Here is a 22,851-nt window from a genome sequence, read left to right on the forward strand (position 1 = left end):
ATGATTACTGGATTTTTACTGTAATGAATTGATTGACGCTAAGACAGATTGGATCTGTGTAAACTTTCAACATTAATATTTCGGAATGTGTGGGTGTCAGGGTAAGTTTAATACTTTCCTTGCATAATTTAATGTAAATTCATTTTACGGGCTCAATATCCAGGTCAGAACGGTATTTAACACATATTTTGCAAGCTTTTTCGTGTGTGTTCACTTGAGTATCCGCAGTGAAAATGCACATGAAAACATGTCACATCCGGGCACTTTGTCATTATTTTGCCTAGTTAGAAGGTGTCATGTCGCTCTCAATGAAGGAACAGTCGCATTATGTAGGGAGCATTGGGACTGCGCTCTCTAGTACTCATATACGGCTCTGTGGACTGATTCTTGATGCCCAGAGTGAGGATGAAAATAGCTCATGATTGTCACAAAGGACGAGTGATGGATTCATTGAGATTTGTGTTAAAGTATTGGCATATTTGCTCGTCACCAGTTCATCTATATTTGATGCTATAATTATCCTACCTTACATGTCACAATAATAGCTTGGTTATAGTTATGGTGTTTTCTGTGTTAAAGATGATGACAGAATGAAGATAAAGAAATGTATACCCTAAACAGCTCATTGGAAATGAGTTTGAATCAGATTTAAGTGTGCCTGCTATCGTACAGCAGTTACCACCCTGCTTTCACTCATGCAACATACAGAAGCAATTATGAGTCTCTTAAATTGCCTTTGGGCTTGAGAAATCACAATAAATACATCTTCTTGGCTTTTCCTTTGTTTTTCAATCAGGGTCGCTGCAGTAGATCCACCTCCCATCTGAAAGTTGATTTGGCACAAGTTTTATGCCAGATGCCCTCCCTGATGCAACTCTACATGACATTACGTGGACAGGGGTGGCTCTTTAACCGCTTGTCCACCACGGCTGCTTGCATAAGAAATCACATTACATGAAGTAAAATAATTGCTTTCCATGTGATCCTCCCAGTAATTTGCACACTCTGGTAGACACACCCAAAGCTGCTTATTCATGAAGGCTAATGTTTTAAATTGGCAATACAGATGCAGCCATCAGTGTGCACATTAGTAAATAAGGGTGCACATTTGTTTGTGGGTGGTATGGAGTTTGCACATGTTTTTACAAACACTAACCTTCAGTAAATCAGGCCCTTAGCACGATGTCTGCATGAAAGGGTTGGTTTACTATTTCACAACCATAACCTTGTCTTATTAATTTAATAACATAGTTTTGTCACTTGTTTGTCCTTAATACGTGTTTTTGTCTTTTTTTGTTGTTGTGTTTTATCTGAAAACAGCTCCAAAAAAATGTTCAGAAATGGTAAATCGTCCTCCTAAACCGGGAGCATACATACCCCAGTGTGATCAAGATGGAAATTACTTACCTAAACAGGTATCACTCTGCTGGGATTGATATGTCCTGTGTCTTCATTTGACAGAGCAGATTTTATTAATCGATTCTTTCAGTGCTGGGCTTCTACTGGATATTGCTGGTGTGTAGACAGTACGGGGAAAGAGATCAATGGAACCAGCAAGGGACCTGGTCAAGGGAATGTTGACTGTGAGGAAGGTGAGACTTCTGCTTCTCACACTCACTCATCTTCAGCTGCTTAGTGAATGTGGGAGGTTTAGCTTTATAAAGACCATTTACAATGTCAGTGCCGTTGTCCCGCACACACTAATCACGCACTGCGCGTAGGGCACCACTTTGCCTGGGGGAGCACCAAAAAAATCAAGCTCATGAAAAATCATAATGGGCTACTAGTAACGTTATCCACCTTATTCCGAGCCCCCATGAGGCTTTGCGTGAATTATGGGTAAGATTTCCGGTATGAACCGGAACCGTGTTTGTTTACATGTGAATGTGAGGCATTATTTGTAGAGCGCTTTGAGCGTCTGATGCAGATGGAAAAGCGCTATATAAATGCAGTCCATTTACCTTCATCATCTGATGATTAATAATCCCATTAATCCATTTGATTGCTTTGGGTGAAGAGACTCTTTCTCAGACGTGCTGCTGTGGTTCGAAACAAATGCACAATTTGCAAAAGGCGGACCGATTTTTTGGGGGTGGACCGTTCGGTCTGCGACACTGGCCAGGAGGTACAGTCGTCATTTTGGAACAGGGTAACTCAGTGGGCAGCACATACAGATGCTCAAAGAACCTCATCAAGAAAGAGGTGGAAATGCCAGAAAGGAAAAGATAAACATTTCTCTATAGCCGGTATGTAGGGGTTCACCTCGGAAGAGCAGCTTTCACCCCGGAGCAACACGTGCCATGTTTTACATAAAACAAGTTTAAAAGGCAAATAAATAAAACATGACATGTTTAATCTGCTCCCCTGTGGAAGAGGAGACTGGAGGGTGAAAAGGGGCCATCTGCTATCTGGACTTCAAACACGCACACGCTGACACACACACATACACACGGATCGGCTCCCGCTGGAGTGAAGCGCGCACGGAGTTAACACACACTTAAGGGGAAAACTTCAGTACCGACAAAACTGGCCAACTGGTTGTTTTGTTTTATTTTATTTTAAATTTTTGAACAAAATTTAATCTATTAGATAAATATGATACAAACCACTGCAGAGCAGTGCCTTTAATACCTATGGCATGCTCTAATCTCTGTAATAAAATTTTATGGTCAACAGTATCAAAAGCTGCACTGAGGTCTAACAGGACGAGCACAGAGATGAGTCCACTGTCTGAGGCCATAATAAGATCATTTGTAACCTTCACTAATGCTGTTTCTGTACTATGATGAATTCTTAAACCTGACTGAAACTCTTCAAATAGACCATTCCTCTGCAGATGATCAGTTAGCTGTTTTACAACTACCCTTTCAAGAATTTCTGAGAGAAAAGGAAGGTTGGAGATTGGCCTATAATTAGCTAAGATAGCTGGGTCAAGTGATGGCTTTTTAAGTAATGGTTTAATTACTGCCACCTTAAAAGCCTGTGGTACATAGCCAACTAATAAAGATAGATTGATCATATTTAAGATCGAAGCATTAATTAACGGTAGGGCTTCCTTGAGCAGTCTGGTAGGAATGGGGTCTAATTGACATGTTGATGGTTTGGAGGAAGTGACTAATGAAAATAACTCAGACAGAACAATCGGAGAGAAAGAGTCTAACCAAATACCAGCATTACTGAAAGCAGCCGAACATAAAGATATGTCTTTGGGATGGTTATGAATAATTTTTTCTCTAATAGTTAAAATTTGATTTGCAAAGAAAGTCATGAAGTCATTACTAGTTAAAGTTAAAGGAATACTCGGCTCAATAGAGCTCTGACTCTTTGTCAGCCTGGCTACAGTGCTGAAAAGAAACCTGGAGTTGTTCTTATTTTCTTCAATTAGTGATGAATAGTAAGATGTTATAGCTTTACGGAGGGCTTTTTTTATAGAGCAACAGACTCTTTTTCCAGGCTAAATGAAGATCTTCTAAATTAGTGAGATGCCATTTCCTCTCCAGCTTACGGGTTATCTGCTTTAAGCTGCGAGTTTGTGGGTTATACCACGGAGTCAGGCACTTCTGATTTAAGGCTCTCTTTTTCAGAGGAGCTACAGCATCCAAAGTTGTGCTCAATGAGAATGTAAAGCTATGGATGAAATAATCTATCTCACTCACAGAGTTTAGATAGCTACTCTGCACTATGTTGGTATATGGCATTGAAGAACATAACAAAGAAGGAATCATATCCTTAAACCTAGTTACAGCACTTTCAGAAAGACTTCTACTGTAATGAAATTTATTCCCCACTGCTGGGTAGTCCATTAAAGTAAATGTAAATGTTATTAAGAAATGATCAGACAAAAAGTGTTGTGAAGGTGTCGTAGCACGGACCCACAACAGGGGGCGCAAATGAACGGACAATGAGTAAGCCAAAAGGTAACATTTTAATGTTGTGATATTACACAACGAAACGTGTCTTAATGTTCACAGTCAATAAACACCAGGTGACGTGTGGGCAGGCTTGAAGATAGAAGACGCCCGACGAGAGAGAAGCCGCGTCCCACACGGCTTCCACCACCAACGGCCTGAAGAACACCGGAGCCGCCAAGTCCCGAGTCCCCAGGTGGCCTCTGTCTTCGGCTGTCGACCCTGGTACTGCTGGCAAAAAACAGAAAGATGATGTGTGAGTGTGAGTCCGCACACTCAGTGATTAACAGTCCAGACACCGTTAGGAGGGAGCACCTCCACCTCCAAAATCACACACACTCGTGCAGCTCCTGATCAACCACTTATCTGGGACGGGGTGCGAGGTGAAGCCGTCACTGTCACGCCAATCCTCCAGACAAGGAAAGCACCAGTAATAACGCCTGCAACAGAAGTTCAGATTACTTTTCAACGTATAAGTCAGCAGAGAAAATTACCTTAGTACTGGTAGTCGATTTCTCGGCGGGGAGGTGGAGTTGCAGTCCGGCTTATATGGTGGTGTAGATGAGTGACAGCTGGAGTAATGAGTGACAGCTGTCACCTCCTCTGGGTCTGGCGCCCTCTTGTGCTTGGAGCCCGCACTCCAAGCAGGGCGCCCTCTGGTGGTGGTGGGCCAGCAGTACCTCCTCTTCAGCGGCCCACACAACAGGACCCCCCCCTCAACGGGCGCCTCCTGGCGCCCGACCAGGCTTGTCCGGGTGTCGGCTGTAGAAATCGGCCAGGAGGGCCGGGTCCAGGATGAAGCTCCTCTTCACCCAGGAGCGTTCCTCGGGTCCATACCCCTCCCAGTCCACCAGATATTGGAACCCCCGGCCCTTACGACGGACGTCCAGGAGCCTGCGGACCGTCCAAGCAGGCTCCCCGTCGATGAGCCGGGCAGGAGGCGGCGTAGGGCCAGGTGCACAGAGGGGCGAGGTGTGGTGTGGCTTGATACGGGACACGTGGAAAACAGGGTGGATCCACAGTGAAGCTGGGAGTCGGAGCTTCACTGCGGCCGGGTTGATGATCTTGAGGATGGGGAATGGGCCGATGTATCTGTCCTTTAATTTGGGTGAGTCCACACAGAGGGGGATGTCCTTTGTTGACAGCCACACCTCCTGCCCGGGCTGGTATGTGGGGGCCAGGGAACGTCGGCGGTCCGCATGGGTTTTGGCCCTCGTCCGGGCCTTTAATAGGGCAGAGTGGGTGGTCCGCCACACCCGGCGGCACCTCCTGAGGTGGGCCTGGACCGAGGGCACACCGACCTCTCCCTCCACCAGCGGGAACAATGGGGGCTGGAACCCCAAACATGCCTCAAAAGGGGAGAGGCCGGTAGCAGACGAGATTTGGCTGTTATGGGCATACTCGATCCAGGCCAGATGGTGACTCCAGGCCGCCGGGTGCGCGGAGGTGACGCAGCGAAGGGCCTGTTCCAACTCCTGGTTAGCCCGCTCTGCCTGGCCGTTGGTCTGGGGGTGGTACCCGGACGAGAGACTCACGGTGGCCCCCAGCTCCTTACAAAAACTCTTCCACACCTGTGAAGAGAACTGGGGACCACGATCTGAAACGATGTCCGATGGTATCCCATGCAGCCGCATGACGTGGTGGACCAGGAGGTCCGCCGTCTCCTGGGCCGTCGGGAGCTTCGGGAGGGCCACGAAGTGGGCCGCCTTGGAGAACCGGTCCACTATCGTGAGAATAACGGTGTTGCCCTGGGACGGCGGGAGGCCCGTGATGAAGTCCAGGCCGATGTGAGACCAGGGACGATGAGGCACTGGCAGGGGTTGGAGGAGTCCCGTCGTCCTCCGTTGGTCTGCCTTGCCCCTGGCGCAGATGGTACAGGCCTGGACGTAGTCCCGGACGTCGGTTTCCAGGGACGCCCACCAGAAGCGCTGCTGGACTACTGCCACGGTCCTACGCACTCCGGGATGACAGGAGAGCTTGGACCCGTGACAGAAGTCCAATACGGCAGCTCTTGCCTCTGGTGGGACATACAGTCTGTTCTTGGGGCCAGTCCCCGGGTCCGGGCTCGTTGTCAGGGCCTCCCGGACGGTCTTCTCCACGTCCCAGGTGAGGGTGGCCACGACAGTGGACTCGGGGATGATGGTCTCGGTGGGGTTCGACAGCCCCGCTTTGGCTTCTTCTTCGTGCACCCAGGACAATGCATCTGGTTTTTGGTTCTTGGTCCTGGGGCGATACGTGATCTGGAAGTCAAAGCGCCCGAAGAACAGAGACCAGCGGGCTTGCCTGGGGTTCAGCTGCATGGCGGTCCGGATGTACTCCAGGTTCCGATGGTCCGTGAAAACCGTGAAGGGCAACGATGCCCCCTCCAGCAGGTGTCTCCACTCTTCAAGAGCCTCCTTCACCGCAAGAAGTTCCCGATTGCCGACGTCATAGTTCCGTTCAGCTGGGGTCAACCTGCGGGAATAAAAGGCACAAGGATGGAGGACTTTATCAGCCTCCACGCTCTGGGACAGCACGGCTCCTATCCCTGAGTCAGAGGCGTCCACTTCTACTATGTACTGGCGATCAGGATCAGGCTGCACCAGAACTGGTGCAGTCGAGAACCGGCGTTTCAACTCCTGGAACGCGGCTTCGCACCGATCCGACCAGGCGAAGGGGACCTTGGTGGAGGTCAGGGCAGTCAGGGGGCTAACTACCTGACTGTAACCTTTAATGAACCTCCTGTAGAAATTTGCAAAGCCTAGGAACTGCTGTAGTTTCCTGCGGCTTATCGGTTGGGGCCAATCTCTCACCGCCGCAACCTTAGCCGGATCAGGGGCGACGGAGTTGGAGGAGATGATGAACCCCAGGAAGGACAAAGAAGTGCGGTGGAACTCGCACTTCTCGCCCTTCACAAACAGCCGGTTCTCCAACAACCGCTGTAGGACCTGACGTACATGCTGGACATGGGTCTCAGGGTCCGGGGAAAAGATGAGTATATCATCCAGATATACGAAGACGAACCGATGCAGGAAGTCCCGCAAGACGTCATTTACCAAAGCTTGGAACGTCGCGGGGGCATTAGTGAGGCCGAACGGCATGACCAGGTACTCAAAATGACCTAACGGGGTGTTGAATGCCGTCTTCCATTCGTCTCCCTTCCGGACCCGAACCAGGTGGTACGCGTTTCTAAGATCCAATTTTGTGAAAATTTGGGCTCCATGCAGGGGCGTGAACACTGAATCCAACAGAGGTAACGGGTATCGGTTGCGAACCGTGATCTCGTTCAGCCCTCTGTAATCAATGCATGGACGGAGTCCGCCGTCTTTCTTGCCCACAAAAAAGAAACCAGCACCCATCGGGGAGGTGGAGTTCTGGATCAGCCCGGCAGCTAAGGAGTCCCGGATGTAGGTCTCCATTGATTCGCGTTCCGGACGTGAGAGGTTGTACAACCTACTGGACGGGTACTCAGCGCCCGGGACCAAATCGATGGCACAATCATACGGTCGGTGCGGGGGAAGAGTGAGTGCCAGATCTTTGCTGAAAACGTCAGCAAGATCGTGGTACTCCTTTGGCACCGCCGATAGATTGGGGGGAACTTTGACCTCCTCATTAGCCGTAGCGCCGGGAGGAACCGAGGATCCTAAGCACTCCCGGTGGCAGGTTTCGCTCCACTGCGTCACAACCCCAGACGGCCAATCAATCCGGGGATTTTGCTTCACCATCCATGGAAAGCCCAAAATCACTCGGGAGGTAGAAGGTGTTACATGGAACACTATCTCCTCCCTGTGATTCCCAGACACAACCAAAGTCACTGGTTGTGTCTGATGTGTGATTAATGGAAGCAGGGTGCCATCTAGTGCTCGCACCTGCAATGGTGCTGGCAGAGCCACCAGAGGGAGCCCTACTTCCTTTACCCATCTGCTGTCCAGCAGATTCCCTTCAGACCCTGTGTCTATCAGTGCTGGGGCATGAAGGGTTAAATCCCCACAAAGGATTGTTACTGGGATTCGTGCAGATTTGCGGGGTTTTCCCGCGTGCGTGTTATGACCCACCCTTAGCCCAGTTTCTAAGGACGGGCGTTGTAGTTTGACCGTTTTAGGGCAGTCCTTCTGCATGTGCTCGCAAGAGCCGCAGACAAAACACTCCCCGCGGGCCAGCCTCCTTTGTCTGATTTTTGATCTCAATTTGGCCCTGCTCGTGTCCCTAGCCTCCTCAGCAGGGGGAGCCGTAGCCACACGGAGCTCTCTGGCAGTGAAGCGTGGGGACGACGTCACCTTGTCGGAACCGGAAGGGGGAGGGACGGCTCGTGCCCGGTCACGCCGCCGGGCCTGCTCCCGACGATGCTCATTTAAACGGTTGTCTAAACGTATAACCAAATCGATCAGCCCGTCAAATTCCCGCGGTTCATCCTTGGCCAGTAGGTGCTCCTTAAGGACCGGGGACAGTCCATTTACAAAGGCAGCGCGGAGCGCAACGTTATTCCAGCCGGACCTCGCTGCCGCGATGCGGAAGTCGACTGCATACACGGCTGCGCTACGGCGCCCCTGTCTCATCGACAGCAGCACGTTCGAAGCGGTCTCGCCTCTGTTGGGAATTCAAACACTTGTTTGAATTCCCGTACGAACCCAGTATAAGACGTTAGGAGCTGTGAATTCTGCTCCCAAAGCGCCGTAGCCCATGCGCGTGCCTTTCCTCGAAGCAAATTAATAACATAAGCCACCCGGCTAGCGTCTGATGCGTACATGACGGGGCGCTGTGAAAAGACGAGCGAACACTGCATGAGGAAGTCCGCGCACGTCTCGACACAGCCCCCGTACGGTTCCGGAGGGCTTATGTATGCTTCAGGGGACGGTGGGGGGGTTCGTTGAACGACCAGTGGAACGTTTGATACGGGCCCAGGACCAGCCAGAGGAGTGGCTGCAGCAGCGCCCTGATCGCGCGCTTCCACCCAGGCGGTGAGAGCCTCCACCCTCCGATTAAGGAGGACACTCTGCTCGGTCACAAACACTAACCGGGCCTTGAAGGCGGTTAAGATCTGCTGCAGCTCACTCAACACGCCTCCCGCTGACGCCTGCGCTCCTGGCTCTTCCATTGGCCATTCAAGCTGGAGTTGACGCCCCTCGGAGTCCATGACGATGGCCGAGAAATCCTGTTGTGAAGGTGTCGTAGCACGGACCCACAACAGGGGGCGCAAATGAACGGACAATGAGTAAGCCAAAAGGTAACAATTTAATGTTGTGATATTACACAACGAAACGTGTCTTAATGTTCACAGTCAATAAACACCAGGTGACGTGTGGGCAGGCTCGAAGATAGAAGACGCCCGACGAGAGAGAAGCCGCGTCCCACATGGCTTCCACCACCAACGGCCTGAAGAACACCGGAGCCGCCAAGTCCCGAGTCCCGAGGTGGCCTGTGTCTTCGGCTGTCGACCCTGGTACTGCTGGCAGAAAACAGAAAGATGATGTGTGAGTGTGAGTCCGCACACTCAGTGATTAACAGTCCAGACACCGTTAGGAGGGAGCACCTCCACCTCCAAAATCACACACACTCGTGCAGCTCCTGATCAACCACTTATCTGGGACGGGGTGCGAGGTGAAGCCGTCACTGTCACGCCAATCCTCCAGACAAGGAAAGCACCAGGAATAACGGCTGCAACAGAAGTTCAGATTACTTTTCAACGTATAAGTCAGCAGAGAAAATTACCTTAGTACTGGTAGTCGATTTCTCGGCGGGGAGGTGGAGTTGCAGTCCGGCTTATATGGTGGTGTAGATGAGTGACAGCTGGAGTAATGAGTGACAGCTGTCACCTCCTCTGGGTCTGGCGCCCTCTTGTGCTTGGAGCCCGCACTCCAAGCAGGGCGCCCTCTGGTGGTGGTGGGCCAGCAGTACCTCCTCTTCAGCGGCCCACACAACAAAAAGGGGTTTTCAGGGAATACTGTTAAGTCTTCAATTTCTATGCCATATGTCAGAACAAGATCTAAAGTGTGGTTAAAGTGGTGGGTGGGCTCATTTACATTTTGAGCGAAGCCAACTGAGTCTAATAATAGATTAAATGCAGTATTGAGGCTGTCATTCTCAGCATCTATGTGGATGTTAAAATCACCCACTATAATTATCTTATCTGAGCTAAGCACGAAGTCAGACAAAAGGTCTGAAAAATCACAAAGAAACTCACAGTAACAACCAGGTGGATGATAGATAATAACAAATAAAACTGGTTTTTGAGACTTCCAATTTGGATGGACAAGACTAAGAGTCAAGCTTTCAAATGAATTAAAGCTCTGTCTGGGTCTTTGATTAATTAGTAAGCTGGAGTGGAAGATTGCTGCTAATCCTCCTCCTCGACCCATGACTCGAGCATTCTGACAGTTAGTGTGATTCGGAGGTGTTGACTCATTTAAACTAACATATTCATCCTGCTGTAACCAGGTTTCCGTAAGGCAGAATAAATCAATATGTTGATCAATTATTATATCATTTACTAACAGAGACTTAGAAGAGAGAGACTTAATATTTAATAAACCACATTTAACTGTTTTAGTCTGTGGTGCAGTTGAAGGTGCTATATTATTTTTTCTTTTTGAATTTTTATGCTTAAATAGATTTTTACTGATTTTTACATATTTTGCAAGCTTTTTCGTGTGTGTTCACTTGAGTATCCGCATTGAAAATGCACATGAAAACATGTCACATCCGGGCAGTTTGTCATTATTTTGCCCAGTTAGGAGGTGTCATGTCGCTCTCAATGAAGGAACATTTGCATTATGTAGGCAGCACTGGGACTGCGCTCTCTAGTACTCATATACGGCTCTGTGGACTGATTCTTGATGCCCAGAGTGAGGATGAAAATAGCTCATGATTGTCACAAAGGATGAGTGATGGATTCATTGAGATTTGTGTTAAAGTATTGGCATATTTGCACGTCATCAGTTCATCTATATTTGATGCTATAATTATCCTACCTTACTTGTCACAATAATAGCTTGGTTATAATTATAGTGTTTTCTGTGTTAAAGATGATTACAGAATGAAGATAAAGAAATGTATACCCTAAACAGCTCACTGGAAATAACTTTGAATCAGATTTAAGTGTGCCTGCTATCGTACAGCAGTTACCACCCTGCTTTCACACATGCAACATACAGAAACAATTATGAGCCTCTTAAATTGCCTTTGGGCTTAAGAAATCACAATAAGTACATCTTCTTGGCTTTTCCTTTGTTTTTCAATCGGGGCCGCCGCAGTAGATCCACCTCACATCTGAAAGTTGATTTGGCACAAGTTTTATGCCAGATGCCCTCCCTGATGCAACTCCACATGACATTATGTGGACAGGGGTGGCTCTTTAAGCGCTTGTCCACCACGGCTGCTTGCATAAGAAATCACATTACATGAACTAAAATAATTGCTTTCCATGTGATCGTCCCAGTATTTTGCACACTCTGGTAGACACACCCAAAGCTGCTTATTCATGAAGGCTAATGTTTTAAATTGCCAATACAGACACACCTATCAGTGTGCACATTAGTAAATAAGGATGCACATTGGTTTGTGGGTGGTATGGAGTTTGCACATGTTTTTACAAACACTAACCTTCAGTAAATCAGGCCCTTAGCACAATGTCTGCATGAAAGGGTTAGTTTACTATTTCACAACCATAACCTTGTCTTATTAATTTAATAGCATAGCTTTGTCACTTGTTTGCTCTTAATATGTGTTTTTGTCTTTTTTTTGTTGTTGTGTTTTATCTGAAAACAGCCCCAAAAAAATGTTCAGAACTGGCAAAACATCCTCCTAAACCGGGAGCATACATACCCCAGTGTGATCAAGATGGAAATTACTTACCTAAACAGGTATCACTCTGCTGGGATTGATATGTCCTGTGTCTTCATTTGACAGAGCAGATTTTATTCATTGATTCTTTCAGTGCTGGGCTTCTACTGGATATTGCTGGTGTGTAGACAGTACGGGGAAAGAGATCAGTGGAACCAGGAAGGGACCTGGTCAAGGGAATGTTCACTGTGAGAAAGGTGAGACTTCTGCTTCTCACACTCACTCATCTTCAGCTGCTTAGTGAATGTGGGAGGTTTAGCTTATAAAGACCATTGACAATTTCAGTGCCGTCGTCCCGCACACACTAATCACGCACTGCACGTAGGGCACCACTTTGCCTGGGGGAGCACCAAAAAAATCAAGCTTGTGAAAAATCATAATAGGCTACTAGTAATGATATCCACCTTATTCCGAGCCCCCATGAGGCATTTATTAGGGGCGGACCGTTTGGTCTGTGACATCGGCCTGGAGGTACAGTCGTCATTTTGGAACAGGGTAACTCAGTGGGCAGCACACACAGATGCTCAAAGAATCTCATCAAGAAACAGGTGGAAATGCTAGAAAAGAAAAGATAAACAGTTCTCTATAGCCGGTACGTAGGGGTACGCCTCGGAAGAGCAGCTTTCACCCCAGAGCATCACGTGCCATGTTTTACATAAAACAAGTTTAAAAGGCAAATAAATAAAACATGTCATGTTGAATCTGCTCCCCTGAGGAAGAGGAGACTGGAGGGTGAAAAGGGGCCATCTGCTCTCTGGACTTCAAACACGCACACGCTGACACGCACACATACACACTGATCGGCTCCCGCTGGAGTGAAGCGCACACAGAGTTAATACACACGGGGAAAACTTCAGTACTGACAAAACTGTCCGGCTGGCTGTTTCGTTTTTTTTTTTTGTTTTTTTTTTTTCTTATTTTAAATTTTTGTGGAGAAGCACTGCATAAAAGCAGTACCGAGTATTGGATTCGAGAGCCCAAAGAGTGCCAAGTTTGGTTACTTTACAGTGGGTGACGTCCGCCTGGCTCATGATTGCAGCTCGGCTAGAAGGTGTTGGACAAAGTAATCCTGCTTGCATCCTAAAGTTGAAAATAATTGTCTTCAATTAATTAATTCAGCAGGATACAAAAATGGATTTACCATGTGAAATAAATTACTGTAACCTGTGGGCCCACTCTAGATTGTGTGTATGAGTAACAAAATGATTACTGGATTTTTACTGTAATGAATTGATTGACGCTAAGACAGATTGGATCTGTGTAAACTTTCAACATTAATATTTCGGAATGTGTGGGTGTCAGGGTAAGTTTAATACTTTCCTTGCATAATTTAATGTAAATTCATTTTACGGGCTCAATATCCAGGTCAGAACGGTATTTAACACATATTTTGCAAGCTTTTTCGTATGTGTTCACTTGAGTATCCGCAGTGAAAATGCACATGAAAACATGCCACATCCGGGCACTTTTGTTGTGAAAGTGTAGGAACACGGACCCACAACAGGGGGCGCAAATGAACGGACAATGGAGTAAGTCAAAATAACAACGCTTTACTGTTGTGAATGTGCACAACGAATACAACCAATCACGGAAATGGACAACAGTCAATTCACAAAAGTGTCGTGTGGGCAGGCTCGAAGATAGGAGATGCCTCTCCAAGGTAAGACCGGAACCACACGGTTTCCTCCGCCACAGGACCCCGGGAATACTGGAGCCGCCAAGTCCCGAACTCCCAGGTGGCCACTGCCTCCGCGTGTCGGACCTGGTACTGCTGGCGAGGAACAAAGAACAGTTAAATGGGGGCGCGTTTGCACCCAGGACTCCGAACAGCAGGGAAGTTACCTCCACCTCTCGTTGGAACAGTAATCCACAAACTAAGCACAAATCCAAAAGGATATACTCCGTCAGCTTTGATACGTTACCTCTCAGGTAGAAACGATATCTCGGCAATGAGGTGGAGATGCCGTCCTGCTGATATACCCCACTGATGATTGCTGTCAGCTGTCTCAGGTGATGGGTGACAGCTGTCACCTTGGCTGCTCCTGTGAGGCGGCGGCGCCCTCTGGTGCCTGGAGCCCGCACTCCAGGCAGGGCGCCCTCTGGTGGTGGTGGGCCAGCAGTACCTCCTCTTCAGCGGCCCACACAACAGGACCCCCCCCTCAACGGGCGCCTCCTGGCGTCCGACCGGGCTTGTCCGGGTGGCGACGGTAGAAGTCGGCCAGGAGGGCCGGGTCCAGGATGAAGCTCTTCTTCACCCAGGAGCGTTCTTCGGGACCGTACCCCTCCCAGTCCACCAGATATTGAAAGCCCCGGCCCATCCGTCGGACGTCCAACAACCGGCGCACTGTCCAAGCCAGCTCGCCATCGATGATCCGGGCAGGAGGTGGTGCCGGACCGGGTGTACAGAGGGGCGAGGTGTGATGGGGCTTGATCTTTGACACATGAAATACTGGATGGATCCGCAGTGAGGCTGGAAGCCGAAGCCTCACTGCGGCGGGATTGATGACCTTGAGAATCTTAAACGGACCTATGTATCTGTCTTGCAGTTTTGGGGAGGCCACTTGCAGTGGAATGTCCTTGGTGGACAACCACACTTCCTGCCCGGGGCAATACGTAGGGGCCGGGGTCCGCCGCCGGTCTGCATGGGTCTTCGCCCTCATCCGGGCCTTCAACAAAGCAGAACGGGCGGTGCGCCACACCCGACGGCACTTCCGCAGGTGGGCCTGGACCGAGGGCACACCGACCTCTCCCTCAACCACCGGGAATAATGGGGGCTGATACCCCAAACACACCTCAAAGGGGGAGAGGCCGGTGGCTGATGACACTTGACTGTTGTGGGCGTACTCGATCCAGGCCAGATGAGTACTCCAGGCCGCCGGGTGCGCGGCTGTCACACAACGTAGTGATTGCTCCATTTCTTGATTGGCCCGCTCTGCTTGCCCGTTGGTCTGGGGGTGATACCCGGATGAGAGACTGACTGTGGCCCCCAGTTCCCGGCAAAAGCTCCTCCAGACGTGCGAGGAGAACTGGGGACCGCGATCGGAGACGATGTCTGATGGTATCCCATGCAGGCGGACGACGTGGTGGACCAGGAGGTCCGCTGTCTCCTGGGCCGTTGGGAGCTTCGGGAGGGCCACGAAGTGGGCCGCCTTGGAGAATCGGTCCACTATCGTGAGGATGACGGTGTTTCCCTGGGACGGCGGGAGGCCCGTGACAAAATCCAGGCCGATGTGGGACCAGGGGCGATGAGGCACGGGCAGCGGCTGTAGCAGTCCCGGAGCCTTGCGATGGTCGGCCTTGCCCCTGGCGCAGGTGGTACAGGCCTGGATATAGTCCCAGACGTCGGCCTCCAGGGACGCCCACCAGAAGCGCTGCCGGACAACTGCCACGGTTCTTCGCACCCCTGGATGACAGGAGAGCTTAGAGCCGTGACAGAAGTCCAGGACTGCAGCCCTTGCTTCTGGTGGGACGTAAAGTCTGTTCTTTGGTCCAGTCCCGGGGTCCGGGCTTTGTGCCAGGGCCTCCCGGACGGTTCTCTCTACGTCCCAGGTGAGGGTGGCCACGATAGTGGACTCCGGGATGATGGGTTCCGGTGGATCCGACAACTCCGTTTTGACCTCGTCTTCGTGTACCCGGGACAAGGCATCCGATTTCTGGTTCTTGGTCCCGGGCCGGTAGGTGATGCGGAAGTCAAAACGGCCGAAGAACAGTGACCAGCGGGCTTGCCTGGGATTCAGCCGCTTGGCGGTCCTGATATATTCCAGGTTCCGGTGGTCAGTGAAAACCGTGAATGGCACGGACGTTCCCTCCAACAGGTGTCTCCACTCTTCAAGAGCCTCTTTCACCGCAAGGAGTTCTCGGTTGCCGACGTCATAGTTCCGTTCAGCCGGGGTCAACCTGCGGGAAAAATAGGCACACGGATGAAGGACCTTATCGGTCTTCCCACTCTGGGACAGCACAGCTCCTATCCCTGAGTCCGAGGCGTCCACTTCAACCACTAACTGGCGACTAGGATCGGGCTGCACCAGAACGGGTGCAGACGAGAAGCGCCGTTTCAACTCCTTGAACGCGGCATCGCAACGATCCGACCAGGTGAAGGGGACTTTTGGTGAGGTCAGGGCTGTCAGGGGGCTAACAACCTGACTGTAGCCCTTAATGAACCTCCTGTAGAAATTCGCAAAGCCGAGGAACTGTTGCAGCTTCCTACGGCTTGTGGGTTGGGGCCAGTCTCTCACCGCCGCAACCTTGGCCGGATCAGGAGCGACGGAGTTGGGGGAGATGATGAACCCCAGGAAGGACAAAGAGGTGCGGTGAAACTCACACTTCTCGCCCTTAACAAACAGCCGGTTCTCCAATAACCGCTGCAGGACCTGACGTACATGTCGGACATGGGTCTCAGGATCCGGAGAAAAGATGAGTATGTCGTCTAGATATACGAAGACGAATCGGTGCAGGAAGTCCCGCAAGACATCATTAACTAATGCTTGGAACGTCGCGGGAGCGTTGGTAAGACCGAACGGCATGACCAGGTACTCAAAATGACCTAACGGGGTGTTAAATGCCGTCTTCCACTCGTCTCCCTTCCGGATCCGAACCAGGTGATACGCATTCCTAAGATCAAGCTTGGTGAATATCTTGGCTCCATGCAGGGGTGTGAACACCGAATCCAACAAGGGTAAGGGGTATCGGTTACGAACCGTGATTTTGTTCAGCCCCCTGAAATCGATGCATGGACGTAATCCGCCATCCTTTTTCCCCACAAAAAAGAAACCCGCACCCATCGGGGAGGTGGAATTCCGGATCAACCCGGCAGCCAAAGAGTCCCGGATGTAGGTCTCCATTGATTCGCGTTCAGGTCGTGAGAGGTTGTACAGCCTACTGGACGGGAACTCAACGCCTGGAACCAAATCAATGGCACAATCATACGGGCGGTGCGGGGGAAGGGTGAGCGCCAGATCCTTGCTAAACACCTCTGCAAGGTCATGGTACTGCACCGGCACCGTCCCTAGATTTGGCGGGACTCTGACCTCCTCCCTGGCCTGGGAACCGGGAGGAACCGAGGAACCTAAACATACCCGATGGCAGGTTTCGCTCCACTGAACCACTACCCCGGACGGCCAATCGATCCGGGGATTGTGTTTCAACATCCAGGGGAAACCTAAAATCACACGGGAGGTGGCCGGAGTCACGAAAAACTCGATCTCCTCCCGGTGATTCCCCGACACCACCAGAGTTACTGGTGGTGTCTTGTGAGTGATTGGAGGGAGTAGGGAGCCATCTAGCGCCCGTACCTGCACAGGCGAGGTAAGCGCCACCAGAGGGAACCCTATCTCCCTGGCCCATTGGCTGTCTAGCAAATTCCCTTCTGAGCCCGTGTCCACCAGTGCTGGGGCCTTCAGGGTTAAATCCTCATAAAGGATTGTAACTGGGAGTCGTGTGGCGATGTGGGTGTGTCCCACGTGAATGTCTCGGCCCACCCCTAGCCCAGTTTCTAGGGGCGGGAGTTTGGTGTTTAACCGCTCGGGGCAGTCTCTTAGCTGATGCTCAATCGAGCCACAAACAAAACACGCCAGCCTCCTTTGTGTACCCGGTGCCCTAAATGTTGCCCTACTCGTGTCCATAGCTTCGTCAGCAGGGGGGGCTGTAACCGCACGGAGCGCAGGGGCCGTGGAGCGTGGGGAGGGCGGAACGCGGTCGGAACCGGAAGGGAGAGGGACGACACGTGCCTGGCCACGCCCTTCGTCTTGTTCCCGACGGCGCTCATCTAACCGATTGTCTAATCGTATGACAAGATTGATGAGCCCATCTAAATCCCGTGGTTCGTCCTTAGCCACCAGGTGCTCCTTGAGGACCAACGACAGTCCTTTTACGAAGGCGGTGCGGAGGGCAGCGCTATTCCAGCCGGACCTCGCAGCCGCAATGCGGAAGTCGACTGCATAGGCAGCTGCGCTCCGGCGCCCCTGTCTCATTGACAGCAGCACGGCTGAAGCGGTCTCTCCTCTATTAGGGTGATCGAACACTGTTCTGAGCTCCCTCACAAACCCATCATATGTCAGAAGGAGCCGTGAACTTTGCTCCCAGAGCGCTGTAGCCCAAGCGCGTGCCTCACCACGAAGCAGATTTATCACATAAGCTACTTTGCTAGCGTCGGTCGCGTACATGACGGGACGCTGTGCGAAGACGAGCGAACACTGCATAAGAAAATCCGCGCACGTCTCCACACAGCCTCCGTACAGCTCTGGGGGGCTTATGTATGCTTCAGGGGAAGGTGGGAGGGGTCGTTGGACAACCAGTGGAACGTCGCTGTTACGCACAGGGTCGACGGGAGGGAGAGCCGCAGCGGCTGCGGTTCAGGAGGACGTTCTGCTCGGTCATCAAATCCAACCGAGTCGTGAAAGCAGTGAGGATCCGCTGCAACTCACCGATTACCCCTCCTGCGGACGCCTGTGCGCCCTGTTCTTCCATTGGCCGTTCAACAGCCGATTGACGCCCCTCGGGATCCATGACGCTGGCCGAGATATCCTGTTGGGAAAGTGTAGGAACACGGACCCACAACAGGGGGCGCAAATGAACGGACAATGGAGTAAGTCAAAATAACAACGCTTTACTGTTGTGAATGTGCACAACGAATACAACCAATCACGGAAATGGACAACAGTCAATTCAGAAAAGTGTCGTGTGGGCAGGCTCGAAGATAGGAGACGCCTCTCCAAGGTAAGACCGGAACCACACGGTTTCCTCCGCCACAGGACCCCGGGAATACTGGAGCCACCAAGTCCCAAACTCCCAGGTGGCCACTGCCTCCGCGTGTTGGACCTGGTACTGCTGGCGAGGAACAAAGAACAGTTAAATGGGGGCGCGTTTGCACCCAGGACTCCGAACAGCAGGGAAGTTACCTCCACCTCTCGTTGGAACAGTAATCCACAAACTAAGCACAAATCCAAAAGGATATACTCCGTCAGCTTTGATACGTTACCTCTCAGGTAGAAATGATATCTCGGCAATGAGGTGGAGATGCCGTCCTGCTGATATACCCCACTGATGATTGCTATCAGCTGTCTCAGGTGATGGGTGACAGCTGTCACCTTGGCTGCTCCCGTGAGGCGGCGGCGCCCTCTGGTGCCTGGAGCCCGCACTCCAGGCAGGGCGCCCTCTGGTGGTGGTGGGCCAGCAGTACCTCCTCTTCAGCGGCCCACACAACAACTCTGTAATTATTTTGCCCAGTTAGAAGGTGTCATGTCGCTCTCAATGAAGGAACAGTCGCATTATGTAGGGAGCATTGGGACTGCGCTCTCTAGTACTCATATACGGCTCTGTGGACTGTATTTGCTCGTCACCAGTTCATCTATATTTGATGCTATAATTATCCTACCTTACTTGTCACAATAATAGCTTGGTTATAGTTATGGTGTTTTCTGTGTTAAAGATGATGACAGAATGAAGATAAAGAAATGTATACCCTAAACAGCTCATTGGAAATGAGTTTGAATCAGATTTAAGTGTGCCTGCTATCGTACAGCAGTTACCACCCTGCTTTCACTCATGCAACATACAGAAGCAATTATGAGTCTCTTAAATTGCCTTTGGGCTTGAGAAATCACAATAAATACATCTTCTTGGCTTTTCCTTTGTTTTTCAATCAGGGTCGCCGCAGTAGATCCACCTCCCATCTGAAAGTTGATTTGGCACAAGTTTTATGCCAGATGCCCTCCCTGATGCAACTCTACATGACATTACGTGGACAGGGGTGGCTCTTTAAGCGCTTGTCCACCACGGCTGCTTGCATAAGAAATCACATTACATGAAGTAAAATAATTGCTTTCCATGTGATCCTCCCAGTAATTTGCACACTCTGGTAGACACACCCAAAGCTGCTTATTCATGAAGGCTAATGTTTTAAATTGCCAATACAGATGCAGCCATCAGTGTGCACATTAGCAAATAAGGGTGCACATTTGTTTGTGGGTGGTATGGAGTTTGCACATGTTTTTACAAACACTAACCTTCAGTAAATCAGGCCCTTAGCACGATGTCTGCATCAAAAGGTTGGTTTACTATTTCACAACCATAACCTTGTCTTATTAATTTAATAACATAGTTTTGTCACTTGTTTGTCCTTAATACGTGTTTTTGTCTTTTTTTGTTGTTGTGTTTTATCTGAAAACAGCTCCAAAAAAATGTTCAGAACTGGCAAAACGTCCTCCTAAACCGGGAGCATACATACCCCAGTGTGATCAAGATGGAAATTACTTACCTAAACAGGTATCACTCTGCTGGGATTGATATGTCCTGTGTCTTCATTTGACAGAGCAGATTTTATTAATCGATTCTTTCAGTGCTGGGCTTCTACTGGATATTGCTGGTGTGTAGACAGTACGGGGAAAGAGATCAATGGAACCAGGAAGGGACCTGGTCAAGGGAATGTTTACTGTGAGGAAGGTGAGACTTCTGCTTCTCACACTCACTCATCTTCAGCTGCTTAGTGAATGTGGGAGGTTTAGCTTTATAAAGACCATTTACAATGTCAGTGCCGTTGTCCCGCACACACTAATCACGCACTGCGCGTAGGGCACCACTTTGCCTGGGGGAGCACCAAAAAAATCAAGCTCATGAAAAATCATAATGGGCTACTAGTAATGTTATCCACCTTATTCCGAGCCCCCATGAGGCTTTGCGTGAATTATGGGTAAGATTTCCGGTATAAACCGGAACCGGTGTTTGTTTACATGTGAATGTGAGGCATTATTTGTAGAGCGCTTTGAGCGTCTGATGCAGATGGAAAAGCGCTATATAAATGCAGTCCATTTACCTTCATCATCTGATGATTAATAATCCCATTAATCCATTTGATTGCTTTGGGTGAAGAGACTCTTTCTCAGACGTGCTGCTGTGGTTCGAAACAAATGCACAATTTGCAAAAGGCGGACCGATTTTTTGGGGGCGGACCGTTCGGTCTGCGACACTGGCCAGGAGGTACAGTCGTCATTTTGGAACAGGGTAACTCAGTGGGCAGCACATACAGATGCTCAAAGAACCTCATCAAGAAAGAGGTGGAAATGCCAGAAAGGAAAAGATAAACATTTCTCTATAGCCGGTATGTAGGGGTTCACCTCGGAAGAGCAGCTTTCAACCCGGAGCAACACGTGCCATGTTTTACATAAAACAAGTTTAAAAGGCAAATAAATAAAACATGACATGTTTAATCTGCTCCCCTGAGGAAGAGGAGACTGGAGGGTGAAAAGGGGCCATCTGCTATCTGGACTTCAAACACGCACACGCTGACACACACACATACACACGGATCGGCTCCCACTGGAGTGAAGCGCGCACAGAGTTAACACACACTTAAGGGGAAAACTTCAGTACCGACAAAACTGGCCAGCTGGTTGTTTTGTTTTATTTTATTTTAAATTTTTGAACAAAATTTAATCTATTAGATAAATATGGCATGCTCTAATCTCTGTAATAAAATTTTATGGTCAACAGTATCAAAAGCTGCACTGAGGTCTAACAGGACGAGCACAGAGATGAGTCCACTGTCTGAGGCCATAATAAGATCATTTGTAACCTTCACTAATGCTGTTTCTGTACTATGATGAATTCTTAAACCTGACTGAAACTCTTCAAATAGACCATTCCTCTGCAGATGATCAGTTAGCTGTTTTACAACTACCCTCTCAAGAATTTTTGAGAGAAAAGGAAGGTTGGAGATTGGCCTATAATTAGCTAAGATAGCTGGGTCAAGTGATGGCTTTTTAAGTAATGGTTTAATTACTGCCACCTTAAAAGCCTGTGGTACATAGCCAACTAATAAAGATAGATTGATCATATTTAAGATCGAAGCATTAATTAACGGTAGGGCTTCCTTGAGCAGTCTGGTAGGAATGGGGTCTAATTGACATGTTGATGGTTTGGAGGAAGTGACTAATGAAAATAACTCAGAACAATCGGAGAGAAAGAGTCTAACCAAATACCAGCATTACTGAAAGCAGCCGAACATAAAGATATGTCTTTGGGATGGTTATGAATAATTTTTTCTCTAATAGTTAAAATTTGATTTGCAAAGAAAGTCATGAAGTCATTACTAGTTAAAGTTAAAGGAATACTCGGCTCAATAGAGCTCTGACTCTTTGTCAGCCTGGCTACAGTGCTGAAAAGAAACCTGGAGTTGTTCTTATTTTCTTCATTTAGTGATGAATAGTAAGATGTTATAGCTTTACGGAGGGCTTTTTTTATAGAGCAACAGACTCTTTTTCCAGGCTAAATGAAGATATTCTAAATTAGTGAGATGCCATTTCCTCTCCAGCTTACGGGTTATCTGCTTTAAGCTGCGAGTTTGTGGGTTATACCACGGAGTCAGGCACTTCTGATTTAAGGCTCTCTTTTTCAGAGGAGCTACAGCATCCAAAGTTGTGCTCAATGAGAATGTAAAGCTATTGATGAAATAATCTATCTCACTCACAGAGTTTAGGTAGCTACTCTGCACTATGTTGGTATATGGCATTGAAGAACATAACAAAGAAGGAATCATATCCTTAAACCTAGTTACAGCACTTTCAGAAAGACTTCTACTGTAATGAAATTTATTCCCCACTGCTGGGTAGTCCATTAAAGTAAATGTAAATGTTATTAAGAAATGATCAGACAAAAAGGGGTTTTCAGGGAATACTGTTAAGTCTTCAATTTCTATGCCATATGTCAGAACAAGATCTAAAGTGTGGTTAAAGTGGTGGGTGGGCTCATTTACATTTTGAGCGAAGCCAACTGAGTCTAATAATAGATTAAATCCAGTATTGAGGCTGTCATTCTCAGCATCTATGTGGATGTTAAAATCACCCACTATAATTATCTTATCTGAGCTAAGCACGAAGTCAGACAAAAGGTCTGAAAAATCACAAAGAAACTCACAGTAACAACCAGGTGGATGATAGATAATAACAAATAAAACTGGTTTTTGAGACTTCCAATTTGGATGGACAAGACTAAGAGTCAAGCTTTCAAATGAATTAAAGCTCTGTCTGGGTCTTTGATTAATTAGTAAGCTGGAGTGGAAGATTGCTGCTAATCCTCCTCCTCGACCCATGATTCGAGCATTCTGACAGTTAGTGTGATTCGGAGGTGTTGA

At 49.0% G+C, this 22,851-nt stretch overlaps 1 protein-coding gene across 20 annotated transcripts in view; it reads left to right on the forward strand.

Annotated features, from left to right (window-relative positions):
- LOC117515943 (thyroglobulin-like) overlaps positions 1–22,851 on the forward strand; it is a 238,456-nt gene that overhangs the window by 203,162 nt on the left and 12,443 nt on the right. For 15 of the 20 annotated variants that reach the window (XM_034176759.1, XM_034176746.1, XM_034176744.1 and 12 more), the window contains 6 exons: positions 1,321–1,415; positions 1,490–1,592; positions 11,652–11,746; positions 11,821–11,923; positions 19,894–19,988; positions 20,063–20,165. In XM_034176759.1, coding sequence (XP_034032650.1) covers positions 1,321–1,415; positions 1,490–1,592; positions 11,652–11,746; positions 11,821–11,923; positions 19,894–19,988; positions 20,063–20,165 — 594 coding nt within the window. The remainder of the gene's footprint in view (positions 1–1,320; positions 1,416–1,489; positions 1,593–11,651; positions 11,747–11,820; positions 11,924–19,893; positions 19,989–20,062; positions 20,166–22,851) is intronic. The other 5 variants (XM_034176739.1, XM_034176748.1, XM_034176756.1 and 2 more) reach the window with 3 other exon arrangements.

The sequence above is a fragment of the Thalassophryne amazonica genome, chromosome 8, assembly GCF_902500255.1.
Source record: "Thalassophryne amazonica chromosome 8, fThaAma1.1, whole genome shotgun sequence".
Lineage (NCBI taxonomy): Eukaryota > Metazoa > Chordata > Actinopteri > Batrachoidiformes > Batrachoididae > Thalassophryne > Thalassophryne amazonica.